At 48.9% G+C, this 17,637-nt stretch overlaps 9 protein-coding genes across 9 annotated transcripts; 5 read left to right on the top strand and 4 right to left on the bottom strand.

Annotated features, from left to right (window-relative positions):
- Positions 1–1,105: 1,105 nt before the first annotated feature.
- Positions 1,106–1,795, top strand: ASPGLDRAFT_77773 (RibD family protein; the record flags this gene model as incomplete). Its single annotated transcript, XM_022549917.1, has 3 exons — positions 1,106–1,270; positions 1,344–1,493; positions 1,544–1,795. The coding sequence occupies 3 exons, from the start codon at positions 1,106–1,108 to the stop codon at positions 1,793–1,795; spliced, it is 567 nt and encodes a 188-aa protein (XP_022395850.1).
- A 1,249-nt stretch (positions 1,796–3,044) lies between these two features.
- On the bottom strand, positions 3,045–3,545 carry ASPGLDRAFT_137490 (uncharacterized protein; the record flags this gene model as incomplete). The annotated part of the gene is made up of 1 exon (XM_022541535.1): positions 3,045–3,545. One exon carries the CDS (start codon positions 3,543–3,545, stop codon positions 3,045–3,047), a length of 501 nt encoding a protein of 166 aa, XP_022395849.1.
- Positions 3,546–4,041: 496 nt separating this feature from the next.
- Positions 4,042–6,326, top strand: ASPGLDRAFT_1064363 (uncharacterized protein). The gene is made up of 2 exons (XM_022539510.1): positions 4,042–4,107; positions 4,181–6,326. Exon 2 carries the CDS (start codon positions 4,325–4,327, stop codon positions 6,254–6,256), a length of 1,932 nt encoding a protein of 643 aa, XP_022395848.1. The 5' UTR covers positions 4,042–4,107; positions 4,181–4,324; the 3' UTR covers positions 6,257–6,326.
- ASPGLDRAFT_52912 (uncharacterized protein) lies at positions 6,300–7,563 on the bottom strand. Its single transcript, XM_022547861.1, has one exon. The coding sequence runs from the start codon at positions 7,548–7,550 to the stop codon at positions 6,396–6,398; it is 1,155 nt and encodes a 384-aa protein (XP_022395847.1). The 5' UTR covers positions 7,551–7,563; the 3' UTR covers positions 6,300–6,395.
- Positions 7,564–8,294: 731 nt separating this feature from the next.
- Positions 8,295–9,368, top strand: ASPGLDRAFT_52910 (HpcH/HpaI aldolase family protein). Its single transcript, XM_022547860.1, has one exon. It carries the CDS (start codon positions 8,496–8,498, stop codon positions 9,303–9,305), a length of 810 nt encoding a protein of 269 aa, XP_022395846.1. The 5' UTR covers positions 8,295–8,495; the 3' UTR covers positions 9,306–9,368.
- Positions 9,369–9,800: 432 nt separating this feature from the next.
- On the bottom strand, positions 9,801–10,265 carry ASPGLDRAFT_137445 (RidA family protein; the record flags this gene model as incomplete). Its single annotated transcript, XM_022541531.1, has 3 exons — positions 9,801–10,025; positions 10,089–10,162; positions 10,214–10,265. The coding sequence occupies 3 exons, from the start codon at positions 10,263–10,265 to the stop codon at positions 9,801–9,803; spliced, it is 351 nt and encodes a 116-aa protein (XP_022395845.1).
- Positions 10,266–10,952: 687 nt separating this feature from the next.
- On the top strand, positions 10,953–12,345 carry ASPGLDRAFT_137489 (uncharacterized protein; the record flags this gene model as incomplete). Its single annotated transcript, XM_022541534.1, has 4 exons — positions 10,953–11,198; positions 11,267–11,392; positions 11,455–12,043; positions 12,101–12,345. 4 exons carry the CDS (start codon positions 10,953–10,955, stop codon positions 12,343–12,345), a joined length of 1,206 nt encoding a protein of 401 aa, XP_022395844.1.
- Positions 12,346–13,008: 663 nt separating this feature from the next.
- On the top strand, positions 13,009–13,944 carry ASPGLDRAFT_137450 (SDR family NAD(P)-dependent oxidoreductase; the record flags this gene model as incomplete). The annotated part of the gene is made up of 3 exons (XM_022541532.1): positions 13,009–13,064; positions 13,166–13,596; positions 13,673–13,944. 3 exons carry the CDS (start codon positions 13,009–13,011, stop codon positions 13,942–13,944), a joined length of 759 nt encoding a protein of 252 aa, XP_022395843.1.
- A 111-nt stretch (positions 13,945–14,055) lies between these two features.
- Positions 14,056–17,430, bottom strand: ASPGLDRAFT_77768 (uncharacterized protein; the record flags this gene model as incomplete). The annotated part of the gene is made up of 9 exons (XM_022549916.1): positions 14,056–14,578; positions 14,635–15,129; positions 15,309–15,685; positions 15,734–15,797; positions 16,294–16,403; positions 16,454–16,698; positions 16,746–16,849; positions 16,898–16,946; positions 16,999–17,430. 9 exons carry the CDS (start codon positions 17,428–17,430, stop codon positions 14,097–14,099), a joined length of 2,358 nt encoding a protein of 785 aa, XP_022395842.1. The 3' UTR covers positions 14,056–14,096.
- Between the last annotated feature and the right edge of the window lie 207 nt (positions 17,431–17,637).

Below are 17,637 nucleotides of genomic sequence, written 5' to 3'. Positions count from 1 at the left end.
TTGTTATGCAGCGGTATTTGGGAGGGTGGGTTTGTTTATTGTCGCTCAGATATATACAGAAGACTGGATGAAGAGTTTAGGAGTGATGCTTGATTGCTCTCTATTTAAAATGACCAAAATTATCGAAATCAACTTTCTTCTTCTTCTTCTTCTTCTCCCTCCTGAACCTGAATCTCAGTTAACAGTCCAGGCCCCAGATCTACTTTTCGCAATTCACCCTGTGTAATTGCGTTTATTGCTCTTAGACTAGTTTTATCAGCATAGATTCGATTTTTATTTGAAGGGTGTGCATACGTCGTAGTCTCAACAGGCGGCTGTTCATCATTAGCACTGAAAGGCTTCACTGCCCGAGCACCTTTTGAAATAAACCTAAGATTCACTCTGTTCATTATTAGATGCCATGATATCGCAAATCGTACCAAGTGGACGGGGGAGGTAAATACATATGAAGAAGAACCTTAGAATACGTATCATAGGCTTTTTCATTCTCATAGCGAACTGATAGTTTCTAAACATAATGACTCGGTTAGCAACATGTCTATTTCGAGGGGTTGAAAAGCAACAAACGTAATCAGCCATTGTGAAGGATGTCTCAGCTGAAGGAAAAGAGATCTCGGCGCTTATATATCTCAGATCTGGTACCCGGGTTAAGGGGTAAGATTAAATGAAATGGATTATGCAGCGCTAATGCATGGTCCTCAGGGTTTGGCGCGGCTAGATTGGATCTTGCATGTTTGTTAACAAATAAGCCTAAATAAATACTCGATCACGCCCTGACAGTGACATAAATAAGCATGGAGTACTCTACGATACAACAGAGATGTAAATAGGAAGAATACGTTATTACTACTGTATGTTCTACTTCTACTGTTTTATGGAGTGAATTGTAGGGCACCTGGTATGTGTAGGAGGTCATCTGTGATTTATAACCACAACAATTCAGCGGATTTCCCACACAATTCAAAAACCTTCAAAATCACAACTTTTTACTATCCATAACGTCTATTTTTCTATTTTTTCAATATAATTAAACTACCTTACCACTTCAATAGGCCTGTGTATTCATTTTGCGACTGGTAATTTATCACATCTAAATACATCAAAAATGTTCAAAGACGTGTTGGTATTTCCCGAGTCGGAGCGACCGTTCTTGGAGCCTTACCTACAGCCGCACAATGTCAAAATCAAGAATGCCAGCTTGCCCTTTGTGACTCTTACCTTTGCTACCTCGCTGGACTCGTCTCTTAGCATTGCGTCTGGAGCTCGCACCGTTCTTTCAGGCCCCCAGTCCAAGGCCATGACACATTACCTCCGATCTCGCCATGATGCTATCTTAATTGGAGTGGGCAGACAATCCCGGCTTGAACTGCCAAATTGAAGGCGTTGGGAGGTATGGTGGCGGCGACAAAAACCTTCAGGGACAGCCCAGACCCATCATCATTGATCCTACAGCTCGGTGGGACTTGACAGAGGAGGCCCAGATTTTTCAACTTGTTAGGGGTGGCTGTGAGCCTGTGGACGTGCTCCCTTTATTTTGACGCAGAACCCATCACCTCCTACCAAGCAAAAACAGATTCATGAGGAACATGGCGGGAAGTTTGTTACTCTCAATATCACTACACCCGAAGGTGAAACTAGCCATGATCTCGTTTGGACCGCCGTGCTGGAGACCTTGAAGAAGGAAGGCCTCAACAGTGTTATGATTGAAGGTGGCAGTGGTGTGATCAATACCCTGCTGGAGCCGTCGTCCCAAGCGTTGATTGACAATATGATCATTACCATTACGCCAACATGACTAGGCCAGGGTAGAGTAGTTATATCACCGAAACGATGATTCGATGCAGGTGGTAATATGATCCCGGCCTCACGGCTTGCCAATATGAAATGGCACCCATTTAGTGAAGATATGGTGCTCTATAGGAGGATCAACCCTTGAAATCGTAGGCTTTTCACGCTGCCTACTGAGAAAACAGGGCTACAGACCTGTAGGCGACTGCACACTGATATATTCCTTTATCCTATCGGATAACTTCTCTTCCTCTTCTTCTTCCTCTCCACATTCAATATTTTCGTCATATGGCTACCTAGTTTCAATAAGAATATCATTTGTTATTATCTACCAGATGGAGCCGTGGCATAAGGGAAAAAGGAGTTCACTGTTCTCGTGTCGAGTCATTTAACAGGAGGTGGAGGGAGGGGGGGGGGGGGGGGGTCTTTTTGTGGCTATGTGCAGATACTAAGTAGTTTAGTGTTTGAATTTGGAAGACAACAGCCAATAACTAATTAGTGGCTGTAGCATGCTGGTGGATTTCACGCGGCGCTGCGCAATGAGACATCTAGTCCCCATCGGCTGTCTGGTCCCCTATCATTGCCACTCAAGAGAACCCAGCTAGTCAATATGGAGAACCAATACCGACTGCAGTCTTCCTATGAGCATAAACCGAGAGATTTCCAGTAGGATTACATAAGAAATACATAAGGGCTTAAGTACACTTCCTCTACGCCAACCTGGCATGGCGCCACCAGCAAGGACTCAAGCCCTTCAGTCATGTCATGTAACAATATGTGGAATAATGGCCCCACGGTCTCACCACACACCACGTCCTTAAGTGTTGACTTCCGTATATGCCGGACGTCATACTGAGCAACGTAGTTAGCACCTACACACTACAAACGAGAAAAAAAACAGCAGAAGCACACACAGTCAACTCAGCAAATACCACATGAAGGTGGTTTAAATGTTAAGGGGGTCTCACAGCTAACCTATCATGCACAACTATATAATGCTCTGCCATCCAGTACCCTCTTTTTGAATAGATATTAGAAGATAATAGAGAGTAGAATAAGTACAAAGTGTAACAGCTCAACGGCTCAACGCCAGACAAACAGCGCCAACATATCAAACGATGCCATACAAGCAATATGGGCAAACAAGGGCTTAAGCCGCACCACACAAATGTCTATAAAGACCGTTCATCGCCTATATAGATTTCCTTTTCTTCTTCTTCCCCAGATTCGATATTCTCGTCGTTAGGCTACCTAGTCTAGATATGAATATTATTCGTTATATCTGCTAGTTTCCGAGCCCGTGACACTATGGGTTCTGTAACCGCGGTCAGCAAAATCTGGGGTGGCAGATTGCGTGTTCCAGTACGCTCAAAGCGCCCTGAAGCAACCGTCTTTCCGTAGTCATAGTTATTGCACGACTCCTGGTAGAAGCCCGGTCGGATATCATTCTGCGACGAGGGAGCACCGCCTCCAATGCCTACCATCATGCCAAACCGTATACAAGGAAAGGTCGACAGCACCTGCACTGCAACCACCGCAGCTGAAGTGGTGCCATAGATACCATACGGTAAGGAAACGATTGCAACGTTGTGGCCAGCAACATTCCCTAAGGCAGAGCTGTTGTGATCGTGAGATGACTGCAGGAGTTTCGGGTGGGTTTCGTCAAGCATGGCTTTCGCAGCGGCCATCTCGAGTGGGAGAGCACAAATCCATCCCACGGTGTAGCCATCATGCGATAGTTCTCGGGTTGAGGACATTTCCCATCAACTGGTGAGTTTCTCATCGTCGAGCGTCCCCTGGGGATGAAGAAAATGGAGTTGACAAAGATCATGTGACATGGAAGAATTCATTTTTGCTTATTCTGATATCATGGACAACTGAATACTTGTAAAGATCATGAGAAGAGCATGGCTCGCCTTCAATCAGGTGGACACCAAGGGTTATTCCGAAGTCCTCTAGATATAGGGCTTCTCCGGCATCGAATAATTGCTGGGACGCCTTGTTTATGACATCTGATGGGTTTTGTAAGGCTCCTATTCGGCGTGGATAAGAGAAACAACTGGTATAGAAGTATATTCCTCCCTACTTGGAGAACCCCCCAGTGCGCATTACCAGATGTGGAAGGATCGGATCGTCGAGTGGTCAGAGATAACACCCCGCAAAAAGGATCGGGACGACGAATCAGAAATGAAATAGATAATAACGTCCCTCTTATCGAGATAAAACACCCTATCTATTATCCAGAGGCAAAGAGAGCATTAGCCGACTACTGTGCGGGGATATACCATTTTTCTCCGGTGTTTTTTGCTTCTCATACAAGTGAGCACCTCCCACTTCTATCATGTCTGTCATGCAAGTTAACAGAGGGATGCCATCCTATCAACCATTTCAGTGCCTTGTCTGTCAAAGTCGCTTCACCCGCCATGAGAACCTTAAGCGACATGCTGCGCTTCATAATCGCTCTCAGAAAGAAGCCTCGCTTCCTTGTGACTTTTGCCACGCTACTTTCTCCCGCCTCGATCTACGCCATCGCCATATGAAGAGAAAACACCCGGAGCACGAGCAGAGAAGGACCACACAGAGACCATATCGCGAGAGAAGTGGTGGATGGAGACCTCAAGGCAAGGTAGATTCTGCATCGCCCACAGAGAGCCAAGATGGCCCACACCTTGAGCACCTGGGCAACGAAGGCGAACTAGAGATGGACAGGGAGATCTGGCAGGCTGCATTGCGGTATGCACAGCAGCAAATCGACCATGACAACGCCGACAGCACCAATCTTGCAACCAACGCTCCTATAAACGTCGGAGGAGATAGCACTCACCTGAACACAGACTCACTACCGCAGCAGCCATCCATGAACGAGTTGAATGATCTTGACCAGATTGTGCAAAATGCGACGGATCTGGAGCGAAGCCTGTTAGTGGGAACGTCCTCTCTCAACCCAGCCCAGCACCTTGATACCCAAATTCAACAGACCATCCCACAGTCTGCTCCGTTTGATACAAATATGACCGGATTCAACTTCAACCAAGGTCTCCCGGATAGTTTGCTGTTTATGGACTCACTGCGACTGCAAGACGATTGGTTCCCATCCTCCCTGCAGCTTACACGAGGCCGCGAGCTCTTCTTTGCTCATGTTTCGCCATTCATCCCTTTCCTTCACCAATCAACGTTCGATGTCACTCAAACCGCTCCTCTCTTGGCTCTGAGCATGCTCTGTCTTGGCTATCAGTATGGCGATGATCCGGAATGCGGTGATCAAGCAGGCTCAGGCGTGGGCCTGTCAACACGTTGCTTTCATCGAGCTCGTGCTTTGATTTCATTTTCCTCTGATGAGGCACCAGCAGATGGCCTGACAAACAATGTCATGATAGTTCAATCGCACTTGCTACTCCAAATCTGCGCCATGATGTATCTCTGCGGTGACGATTCAGCATACGGCCTCAAGATCCATTCTAACATGATATCCCTCGTCCGGACCGGAGGACTAATGGCACCAGCAACAAACGCATCCGCCACCACCGAAGATCTCGAGTCGCTATGGCGAGAATTCATCAAAACCGAATCACATAAACGAACAGCCTTCGCCGTTCACCAGATCGATGCACTGTGGTATCAGTTTTTATCCATCCCTCGCTCGATATCCCATTTAGAAATCAAGCACGAACTACCCAGCCCAGAAGACTACTGGACGGCATCATCATCCGTCGAATGGGCGCATCGACAGCTCGTTTCTCGGCATTCGGGCCCTTCGGTACAATACACCGATGCCGTTCGACAATTTCTCTCGTCCGATGCGGATCTCACCTCCATTTCACGATTTGATCCTTACGGAGCCATCAACATCACGCAATTTCTTTTGTCCAGTGCCCGTGAGATATCAGGCTGGTCAGCCATGACGGGAATGCTCAGTATGGACAGGTTCAGTGCGCTTCGGTCATCTCTCGTTGCTCTCAGCCGCTTCATCTGCCCAGAACAACAACCAATGCCATCAGCAAAAGCAACAACACACACCGCAGCCGTGTCCCGCGCGGCAGAGGCAACATGGGAAACCGCCATGATAGAGCTACACATGTGGTCCCCATCACACACCGGCGGCATCGTGGAAGCAAGCATAGACGCCGTACTGAACCAGTTAACAACCTACCTGGGCCCGTCTTGTGGAATCCTCGAGTCTACGACTGCCAAGGCCATCCAACCACACGTCAACTGGTTTCTGCGCTATCTCGACATGACACTTTTGCCGGACTCAGAAGCGCCGTGGATTGCGTTCTATGCGTATAAAGCGTTTTTGATTGCATGGCAGCTTATGCATGGGAGGGTAGCGGGTGCGATGCAGGTCGTTGGCGTGAGGGATGGGGACGTAGAGGGGGCGTTGGGGTGGGCGAGGAAGGTGTTTGAACGTAGAAGGAGATGGCAGCTTGGGAGGCTTATTCTTGCATGTTTGGATGAGTTGGGGGAATAAGTGCTCTAATTTATATTTGACTATGTAACTACTATGACCTAAGTTAAGCATCATTGTTATGATTATTATAATGCACACGATTATTTATGAAGAATATTTCTTCCAGTGTAAGCTAGTTAGATCCTTATAGTGACTTGAGTTAGTACATCTCATAACGCCAATTAAGCTGCACCATCTCCTCCGTAACACCCCCCTTAACGACCTTCGCAATCAACCCCGGATCACCCGAATCCAAACGCCTATTCTCACGCAGCACAAGCCACCGATAAACAGTCATAGTACAAGCCAGCAAAACCGCACACCCCATCAACGTCCCAAAAGCAGCAAAGAAATGCGGCGGCGCATAATACAGATATGACGCCCAGATGTTCGACGTCCCGCCAATGGCATTGACCAAGGCCGAGGCGGCCGCACGTTTCGATACAGGCCGTGCGAGATGGAGATTGATTGTTTTGAATAGGAGGAGCTGTGGACCGACGGACGCAGTGGGCAGGATCATCATGGAGAAGTAGCGCGCGCCCACGTTGGCTGTTGCCATTGGGATGATGTACATGATGATTGCGACGGCCGCGCATATGAGGATGATTGGGTAGACGGTGTTCTTGCGGTCGGAGTAGTACATGATACAGTAGTAGATTGCGCCGGCTAGGATGTATGGCGGCGCTGTGAGAAGCAAGCTGATCATGTTGGAGAAGTTGAGTGACTCGACGAGCGTGGGGAAGTAGTTTGCAATAGAGCCCTGCGTCTGCGAAACCATGTTCGCGAAGATCAGGAGTAGCAGCTTGGGATCGGATAGGGCGCTTGAGAAACCGCGCAGGGCGCTCTCGTTCTCGTTGTTCTCTGCTTCGCTGCTGCCCTCTGCGGCACCGGCTTCGGCCTCGATGCGCCACACGGCGAGGTCGCGCTCTACCGGTGAGAGTATGCGACTGTTGTGGGGGAACTCGGGCATTATGCACGCGCAGATCATACCAATGCCCACCGTCGCACTTCCCTCGATGATAAACAGCCACTGCCAGCCGGCGATGCCATGAGCGCCGTCTAGCTTGAGGACGGCGGCCGCGAAGAGCCCGCCAAAGGCGTTGCCAACTTGCTGCGCAATGTACAGCGCCGCGATGCGCTTCCCCAGCTCCGTTTTTGTGTACCAGGCTGAGAGGAAGTAGATGGCGCCTGGGAAGAAGACTGCCTCGGCGGCCCCCAGGATGGCCCGTACGGCGAGCAGTTGGCCGTAGCTCTTGACTGCCGCCGTCGCGGCCGAGATGCAGCCCCAGATCGCCACGGCGCAGCAGATGTACATGCCCGGGCGCGAGATCTTGGTCATGATGAGGTTGCTGGGGATTTGGAAAGGTAGGTATCCCACGAAGAGGATCGAAACTGCAGTTGCAAATTGCTGGATGGACATGTTGAGATCCTCCATGATGCCTTGGAGCTTTGCTGCGGCCAGATTCTGGCGGTCGATGTAGTTCAGAATGTACAGGATGCCGATGGTTGGGAGGACGAGGAGGTCAACCTTACGGACGACCTTTTGGTTGAGCTTCCTTAGCTCATCGTCGCTGAGGTCGCGGAGGGTCTCTGGCATTCGTTGATATGCCGCGCTGGTGATATCGACTTGGCCTTCTGCGGAGGAGACATTGTCGTCCACAAAGGACGACTCCAAAGGTTTTTTGGTGTCCATGGCCGAAGAATAGGAGGCAATCCAATTGTGTTCAGTGTTTGATGGGCGATAGTGAACACGTCTACATTGCGGTTTTTGAGAGACTATATGACTCTGATGTAGTCTCTTTCAAAAGCCGACCTGTACGATAAAGACTCGAATGAGTATCCTATCTTGCTTGTTATCATGAAAATGCCGACTTGACTATATGGTGGTCATAGCCTCTGATAAACAGGCGTGACTCTTGATTATCGCGGGTCCTTCAAGATGCTAATAGATAAGCACAAGGAGGAGCGCACCCGCGCGATTAGGCCAATTGGAACCATTTCCCAGACGGATAGAGGATCTGGGGTACATGAGGCGTAGCTTTTGTTTGTGGGAGGAGTAAATGGGTGAAATTTGAGGAGCTCCTCCCAGCTGCATCTCACCCCGCTTCAGATGCCGCGATGGGAGTTGAGATGTCTTGTTTTCAAGATAGAAAAGGCAACTGTTAGCCCAATGTAGAACAGAATAAACCACTCTCTGCTACTTAAATTGCAACCTGAATTACTCCCTGAGTCCCCTCACGCCCCGACAACCACCTTCATCATGACAATCACCCACTATCCCACCCCCCTCACAACCCAGATCGAGAACCCTCGACTGAGGCTCCTCAACAAGCTCAAAACTGGCGACTTCCCACTGTTAACATTCATGGCCATCCCCTCCGTCCGCATGGCCCAAATCGTCGCACTGACAGGCCTCGACGGCATCATAATCGACTGCGAGCACGGCCACATCGGAGATGATGCGATGCATAATTCCGTCGCCGCCATCTCATCCCTCGGAGTATCGCCCATAATCCGCATCCGCGGCCCCGCCCACGACATCATCAAGCGTGCACTTGACACCGGCGCGCATGGCATCATGGTCCCGCAGATCAACAACGCCGAGGAAGCGCGGCAGATTGTTGCTTCGTCCAAGTTTCCGCCACAGGGTGTGCGTGGGCAGGGTTCTGCTTTTCCAGCTATTGGTCATGGTCTCACAACGCCTGAGTATATGCGGTCTGCGAATGAGACGATTGTTACCATGATTCAGATTGAGACTCGTGCGGGTGTGGAGAATGTCGAGGATATTTGTGCTGTGCCGGGTGTGGACCTCGTGTTTATCGGTCCTAATGATTTGGCGCAGTCTTTGTTGGGATACACGCCTGCGCGCGGAGACGAGCTTGAGTTTGTCGATGCTGTGGACAAGATTATTACTGCGGCACGGAAGCACGGCAAGTGGGCGGGTCGTATGGTCAATAATGGCGGTATGGCGAAGGAGGCTAGGAAGAGATATGATATGGTCGCCATTACGGGCGACACAAAGGCAATCCAAAATTGGTATATGGCCGAGTTTGATATCGCGCGGTCATGAGAAGGAAGTGTAATTATCATGTAATTTTGAGATAGAATAAGATGCTCATAAAATTGATGTTCAATGGATGGTTATTCTCGATATATAATTGTAGAGCTTAGATTCAGATCGTGGTGGCACGCATCCTAGCCACAACCTTGAGAACGTACTACATAGGGGCTTTGTGACGAAATGGATCTCGAGCATCATAGTCCACGTTACTTAATTGCCGATCTGAAACTCGGTGGTCTGCCAAGTCATACTCTGAACTGGCTCTTCGTGTCGTAGAGTTCCTCCCAACAAGATTTCTAGATTGTGTAAGAACACATACTGCGAGGGTATGTAATACCATAATGGAACGATCGAGATTGAGCAGTCGGTCCCTTCCTATTACCGTCTACGTTCCTACCTTCACGGGAACACTCACGTCACGTCGTGATACATGGAATGATAGTAGGAGATACAGGTCTTTCATTGGTTTATATTCTATCTAATTTGGCGGGATCTAGACCAACCTCAAGCCTGCGCAATGCATTCAATCTCAATGGATGTTCCCTCGCCCGGAGCAAGCGCCTGAAGACATGAGCGAGACGGCATCGGCTTTGGCAAAAAGTCAATGTACACCTCATTCATTGCCGCAAAATCCTTCATGTCGGCTAGATAGACATTGTATTTAACCACTTGTTCCAGCGACGATCCCGAAAGCTCGAGGACTTCCTTGAGGTTTTGCAAAACGGTTCTCTGTGTGAGAAACAGGGGTCAGTGGATGGCTCGTAGAGAGTGTTTGTACGAAAAGGCGCTTACTGTTGCTTGCTTGATCTCTCCCGTGGCTGTTTGGCCGGCGCAGAAGACAAGACCTGGAACCTTGGTCGCAGGGCCTGCGAGGGTCAGTAAACAATCGACTCGGAAAGCATATGCCTAACACTCACAGTTGTGGGGCTTAAGGGGGAATTTCTCGCTCGAAATGAGTTGCCGGGGCATTTTTGCTGGATAATTGTGGAGGAATTTAAAGCTCAATATGCCAAGGGAGTTTGAAGTTTAGTCTGATCAAATGAATGGCCGTTGAAAGTGGCCGTTTAAATCATACATGCGCCCCCTTATACACTCTCTCATGCTATTATCTCTGCGACTGCGGATCAAAATGAGGGGGAGTGTTTCGTTCCTCGACGGAGGAGCTCCCAACTTGGGCATTAGGGTCCTTCGCAATGCCAAGCCCATATCTCAGCCCTAGGCGGGAGGAGCTCCTCCCAAACGATCCGCCATGCATTTTCCCTTCGAGGTTAGCGCAAAGTAGTCAATCAAGGTTCTCGATAGGACGACAACTCTGCCATCTGTTTGCACCAAAGCAGAGAATATCATGAGATATAGGAAGAGAGGAGCTGGCGGAGGGGAGGGTTGGCTCACCCAACATATCGGTTATTCCGGTCAATATGCGATAATGCTCACGCGCATGGGGGAAGCGAGTAAGACAGGGAGAGGAAGAAATTATCCGACCATGGAGCTCGCCGGAGGGACGAAGAAGGCACAATTGACAGCTTCTGTGGCGCCTCCTCACAATCCATATAGAGGCATCGCTATATAACTACACCTAGGAAGTATCTTCAATGGCAACCACAACCACAACTACAACCATAACCACGTCCATCCTATACACTCACTAACTGAATTATGGCACCCGCAGCCCCATTCAACCCACCTTCAGCCGACCTGCCTGGCAAGCCCTTCGTGCCACAGTGGGACCCTCCGCCAGTCACCAAGGAGAAGCACAACTTTGCCGAGCTCAAGTCTATTGATCTCTCTTTGCTGGACTCGGAGGACCCAGCCGTCGTTGATGAGCTTATCCAGAAGGTCAAGTTTGCCATTCGCCATGACGGCTTTTTGTTCCTCGAGAACTATGGAGTTTCTCTTGAGCAGGTGAGGCATAAGTCGCAAAGTCGAAGTTGATAAAGAATCCAGCGCACTAATCATATTCATTTTTGCAGCTTCACCGTCAATTCTCTCTCGCTCAGTATCTCTACAGCAACATCAGCGTTGAAGACAAGGAACGCCTTCTTTTCCACCCTGATACCGGTCTCTGGTCTGGCTACAAGCATCCTTATGGATTCAAGGTGAGGAAATTGTCACCCGGCTTATTTCTAAAACCCAATCTAATTTTCCGTTCAACGTCCAGCGACACCGTGGACCCCTCGATGGCATTGAGCAATTTAACTGGTACAAACAAGACTGGGAAGACATCAACCGCGTGCCCAAGTGTCTGCACCCATTTATGGACGAGATCGAGGCGTTCTCCAACTACCTCACGAAATCCGTCAACCGACGACTCCTGACCCTCTTTTCCCGCGTCCTGGAGCTCCCAGACGACTATCTTTTCGAAAACGTCCAATCTCAAGGGAGCCCGACCGGTGAAGGCTACTTCCGCCACGCACTTTTCAGACCCGTCCAGAAAGAAACCGAACAGGCATCGAAGGGCCTGCGCATGCACGGCCATACAGACTTTGGTCTGACCACATTGCTCTTCTCCGTTCCCATCTCCTGTCTGCAAATCTGGGGCCGCGACGAACAGTGGTACTACGTCCCTTACAAGCCGGGGGCGCTGGTCGTCAACATCGGCGATACCTTGGAGATTGTCTCTGGTGGGCATTTCAAGGCCACTCGTCACCGTGTTTTTAAGCCACCGATTGATCAATTGCACGAGGAGCGTCTGTCAATCGTGTTGTTCAACAGCTCTGTCGGAGATTTGCGTATGGGGCCTGCACAAGGTAAGTGTATTCAAACCCGACGCGCGATGTGCATGATTTCCTGCTCACACTCAACAGAATCACCACTTATCCAGCGAGAGGGCTGCGTCGAGGAACAGGGCATCTACAAAGAGTTCAAGAATCTAACATCTCACGGAAAGCTTGTGCCCACTAATCAGCAATGGCGCGAGATCCAGATTGCGACGGTGACGGATCCAACGGACACAGTGCGCAACCGCGTCGGTGCGGATCAGGTGCTTATAGACGGCAAGATCATGCATCAGCGAGAATACATGGGTGTCAAAGTTGTCCTTCCTGTTTGAGGTATTGCGCAAGCGGAAGATGGTACGGCCGTGTGCTGCGATTGATCTATAGTCTAGAGACCTCTATGCAAGATGTATACAGTGTTATGTTCTGCTTTCTTTCAATTCAAGTATCTATTTCAAAGTACAAGATCTTTTCAACCTTAATCAGTAAAGGCTAGATCATCAATTTAGGACATTATTGTTATTCATATAACTTGAAAGGGTTCAATAATGGCAGCGTGATAGCTCTATGCAAATCAAAACATACATGGCCATTTTCTGATTGAGCCCCAGTGCAATCTCTGCGTGTATGGAATAATATCTTATCCCTTTTGGAATACTGGGACCTGCTACCAATGTTACAAAATGTCAGTGGTATAGTCCACTTAGTGTTAGGTGCTCAATTGTGCCTAGATAGCTTCGTAATCGACCAGCAGCCTGCACCCCCGATAGTGAATCAATAGCCGACGGCAATTGAAATATATTCGGAGATATGATAAGGAGATAACAGCTGATTTCCTCTTTCTAATTGTCGTGCAAATTCTATATAACCCTCGAGTGATAAGGAAATCAGTAGTGGACTTCTGTCTTCTTGGATACTCGAATTTTGAATTTTGAATTTTGAGTCATCGTTTGCCATATCAACTCTGTATCCTTATGTCTCTGTAAAGAAACAAAAACATGTCCTTCAACGAGATACGTGGCCGACTAGCCCTAGTCACTGGCGCATCGGGAGGGTAAGTTTGACATGGCTTTACCCAATTCTTAATAGATACCAAGCCGATAAAGCTCCCAAAAAGTAACAGTTTCGCTGACGATGATCTGTATAATGATATAGAATCGGTGCAGCATGCGCACACCAGCTCGCACAACACGGGGTCCACCTCGCGCTAACATACTCGACGAACCTAACATCAACAAACAACCTCGTCTCAGGTTTACAATCCAAATACAGTGGCAACAAGCTCCGCATCTCAATTCACCAAGTCGATGTCGCATCCACCGACCAAATCCAGGCCATGTTCCAGCAGATCGAGACCGAGCACGGCCAACTACCCGACATCCTAATCTCGAACGCCGGATACGGAAAACGAGTGCCCAATGTACTTGACATCACGCTTGACGAGTTTGATTACATGTTGAATGTCAACCTCCGCGCGTCTTTTATCCTAGTCAAGGGCGTGGTAGAGCACATGATGAATCAGCGATGGGGACGCATTGTGTTTGTGTCTTCGATTGCTGCTTATGGAGGGGGCATTAATGGATGTCGTGAGTCTTACTTCTTTTGTAATATATTATTCCTATCACATTCTGTGAATTATGTCTAACGAACGCTTTGTTATAGACTACGCAGCTTCCAAGGGTGGACTAACCGGCATGATGAAGAACCTCTCGACCCGTCTAGCAGAGTACAACATAAGCGTCAACGACGTCGCCCCCGCCATGATTGGTAGCACGGGCATGATCCCTTCTACCATGATGATGGACGATGTGGTCGCGAATATACCACTGCGGAGACTAGGCACGCCCGAGGAGATGGCCAACTCTGTCACCATGTTAGTGACAACAGGGTATATGACGGGTCAGAGTCTTCTGCTGGCTGGGGGGTTGAGATAGCAAGTCAGTGGCTTTTGGAGATTTACACAAATATCAGTACATTCATAAGCCATTCAATGGAATATAATAGTCTCGATTTAAGAACGATTACTCGCCGTTTTAGGCTCAAATGCTGGCATTGACTAGTCTGATAGAGAAACATAGATAGGAATTCAAGCTGGATCCTCAAACTGCGAAAACACCTCCCTCTGCGCTTGCTCAAACTCTTTCATAATATTTTCCCTTCGAGCCTCCGACCTTGACGCAATCCGACGCTCAAAGTCCTTCGCAAAAACCAAGAACACCTCACTATACCCCGTCTCCGGATCAATATTCGGCTCTACATGCTTCCCATTCTCATCCAACCTAGGCTCAATATCGAAACCCCAGATAATCTTCGCAATCCCCACGAACAAGTTCCGTTCAGCCACATGAATGCCCGGGCAAATTCGACGGCCGGTGCCATAACCATAATGGTCACGGGTGTTGTAGTCTGCAGCTGCTGCTAGCTCTGGGGAAAGCGCTGTCCGTCCTTTATAGTGGTCTGGGTCGAAGACGTCTGGGTTCGGGAAACGGGCTTTGTCGTGGTGGAGGCCCCAGCCGTTGACGATGACGGTGGAGCCTTTGGGGATGAAGTGGCCGTCGATCCAGTCATCTATCATTAGCCAGTGAGACTCAAGCCGAGACAGGATGAAAGAGGTATGTTCTTACCCTCCGCAGCGGCATGAGGAAATGCCAAAGGCACAACCGGCCGCCACCGCATGGCCTCCTTAACCACAGCCGCAACATACGGAAGACGTTCATAATCAGCCCAAACCGGCGTCCTATCCTCTCCTACCACAGCATCAATCTCAGCTTGAGCTTTCTTGAGAACACCCTCCCACTTTGTCATAGCATGCAGGAAAGCAAGGATAATCGAGCTCGAGGTATCCGACCCCCCTTCCATCAGAATACCACCCAGAAAGTATAATTGATGACGGCTGAGCACGAGTTTCTCGTTCTGGTCCAGGACAATATCCATGAAGGAGCCGGTGCTACCCGCTTCCTTGCGGCGCTGTTCAACACGGTTGAGGTATTCAGCGTATAACTCGTTCATCTCGGCGCTGACGCCTTGTGCGCGACCAATCCAGTTACCGAGGAATCGCTGGGGAATGTAGTGGAGGAAGGAGTAGATGTCGACGGGAGGAGTGTTACCGGGCTCCATGGCTTTGGACCATGTTTCCTGTCATGTATCAGCTGAACTGTCACGGTTGGTTGCTTCTAAGCTTACCATCATGTCATAAAGCTGGATCATGTGTGGTGTATCCACATTGGGTGTTCGAATACCCTATACTTTCACCATCAGCAATCACCATGGATGGCAATTGAATGGGATGGAAGCTTACTCAAGCTCATCGTGATACTATTACTATACCTCTTCGGGTGCAACATATTCTTCTCCGGCCACAAACAGAAATCCCTTACCATCTGCACAGCTTCCGCATTCTGCACCATTATATGACTCTTCTCGACCATACTCTCCATGAAATGCTGATGGACCAGCTTCCGGAACGACCGCCACAGGGTCCCATATTGCATAGCCAGCAGATGGCTGCCGCCGGTGATTGTATGAGCAACATAAGACCCTGGTCTATTGCTGTATTTCGAGCTTTTTCTGTCAACGAGCTCCTTGACGATGCAGCGATCCGTAATTATGGTGGCAGTTCCGGTTCCTAGTTTGAGAGAGTAGAGGCCGCCATATTTCTGGGCCCATTCGGTGAATCTGATGGTCAGTCAGCATTTGTCCTAGAAGGTGGAGTGGCATGCGTACTTGATGTAGGAGCCTTTTCGTGTGATCTGGTGGAGGTTTCCCAGAATTGGTAACGTAGGTGGACCTGAAGTGGATGTCAATGCAATTTATCCGGGGATATGTATTTATACTACAAACCTGGTGGAAGGCTCTTTTCTCTGCGACCTTTGGTGAAGATCAGATACAGCGATCCAAGAAAAATAGCAACAACAAGTACAGGAAGAGACTGCATAGTTGTACAGTCAAAATGAGATCGGAGTATGAATTGAAATCAATAATTGGTCTGGCTGTACTTATATCTTGAATGCTAACTAGAGTTTCCCAGACTGAATACCCCGGATTTACTCCACAAGTTCCAACCCCTCCTGAATGAAGAGCTGGAGCAAATTCGCTATAATTTGTAGGTTGATAGTCGAATCCTTCCGAGAATTATACTTTCTATCACCCCGGAATGCTACCATGATTACTCCACGCACGAACTCGGACGAATTACTCCAGAAATCCCTCCGGCAAATCAGGGCCTGTTGTCGATGTCAGATGCGGATCTTCAAATGCAAAGGTTCACAGAAAGGATAACTTACCCCAAATGTGCAGGTTGTTAGGCGAGGCCAGCGAGCGATTCGTCAGCTGAGTTTCGTCAAGCAAGTCTCCGTCGATATAATGCTCGATAATAAATCCAGATGGATCAAACCTAAGGATTCTCATTAGTATATTAGCATCCAATGGAGGGAAATGGCGCACCAATAATCAAAAATCTGACTGCCCATAATATGCCGACCAACACCCCAGCAATTCTTATACCCTTGTTGCCGGAGCCAATGGTGTCCCAACAACTGGGTATCAAAGTCATGCGTCTCGAACGACGAATGGTGCACATGTGACTTAGGTCCTTCGAACATGAAGAAGCAATGATGATCCACCAGCTCGCTTCCCCGGTCTAGATGGAGAAAGACGGTGATATCTTTGCCAGTTTCGTCGTGGATGAGCTGGTCCGTCAGTATTTGCAGATTTCCCAGCGGGTGTTATTACTTACATCACTGCCCTTGAAGTTGAATCTCGTGGTATAGAATGAGTACGCTCTGGCAAAGTCTGTCACGCACATTCCGAAATGGCCAAGTTTGTGCACTGGTGCCGGACCTATCCATTGTTAGCATTATACTCGTGTGGCTGTGATAGGCAGCGTACCTGGTTGAAACCTCTGTGCGCTGTTGGTCGATCGGTGCTTCTCCGTGGGCTTTAACCAGTTAGCTTCTCGTTATCCCCATTCTCCGTGTCAGAATGCATACATAATTATACCTGAGCTGCGGCAAAGCCCTCGTTTTATCCGCAATCTCTTGCCCATATACCAAATGAAATGGGAACCCATCGACCGGATCCCTAAAAGTCACACATAGACCTCCACCCGGAGCATCCGCAGGCTCGTACACATCACTAGTTCCAGGCAGAGTCTGCGATGCATACTCGAGGTCCTCACGGGACTCCACAACAAACGCCGCGCCGCCGAATTCATCGACATCGCCTTCTCGCGCACAATATACGAATGGCTCGGGGCCGGTTCCGCGGTAGTAAATCGTCTTCTTATCCTTGGTAATGGTTTTGGCTTCCTGGAAGCCGAAGTCATTCAGGAATTGGGAGGCTTTGGTGATGTCCTTGTGGGTGTAGTAGACGTGGGCCAGGCGGACGAGGCGGATTTGGCGGTGGTCGGTAGTTGAGCCCATGATGTGCTATAATGTTTGATGCTGCTCTGAATATAGTGCATAATGTTTTGAGACGGAACTCTACGTTCTTAATGTAGTGCTTCTCTATCCAGTGTGAATGAGTTCATTTCGCGGTGCAATATCGGCATGATACTTCGGACCATCTTCGGACGAATTCATTAACGCTCCGATATGCATGAATACGGACGCATCGATATAAGTTACAGT

This window comes from Aspergillus glaucus (assembly GCF_001890805.1).
Source record: "Aspergillus glaucus CBS 516.65 unplaced genomic scaffold ASPGLscaffold_34, whole genome shotgun sequence".
NCBI classification, from domain to species: Eukaryota; Fungi; Ascomycota; class Eurotiomycetes; order Eurotiales; family Aspergillaceae; genus Aspergillus; species Aspergillus glaucus.
Note: the sequence above shows the minus strand (reverse complement) of the source record. Positions and strands in the feature narration are given on the sequence as shown.

What these genes read in the sequence shown, in the direction of transcription:
- ASPGLDRAFT_1064363 (XM_022539510.1), top strand. Translation starts at nt 4,325, where the DNA reads ATGAAGAGAAAACACCCGGAGCACGAGCAGAGAAGGACCACACAGAGA.
- ASPGLDRAFT_52912 (XM_022547861.1), bottom strand. Translation starts at nt 7,550, where the DNA reads ATGTACATCTGCTGCGCCGTGGCGATCTGGGGCTGCATCTCGGCCGCG.
- ASPGLDRAFT_52910 (XM_022547860.1), top strand. Translation starts at nt 8,496, where the DNA reads ATGACAATCACCCACTATCCCACCCCCCTCACAACCCAGATCGAGAAC.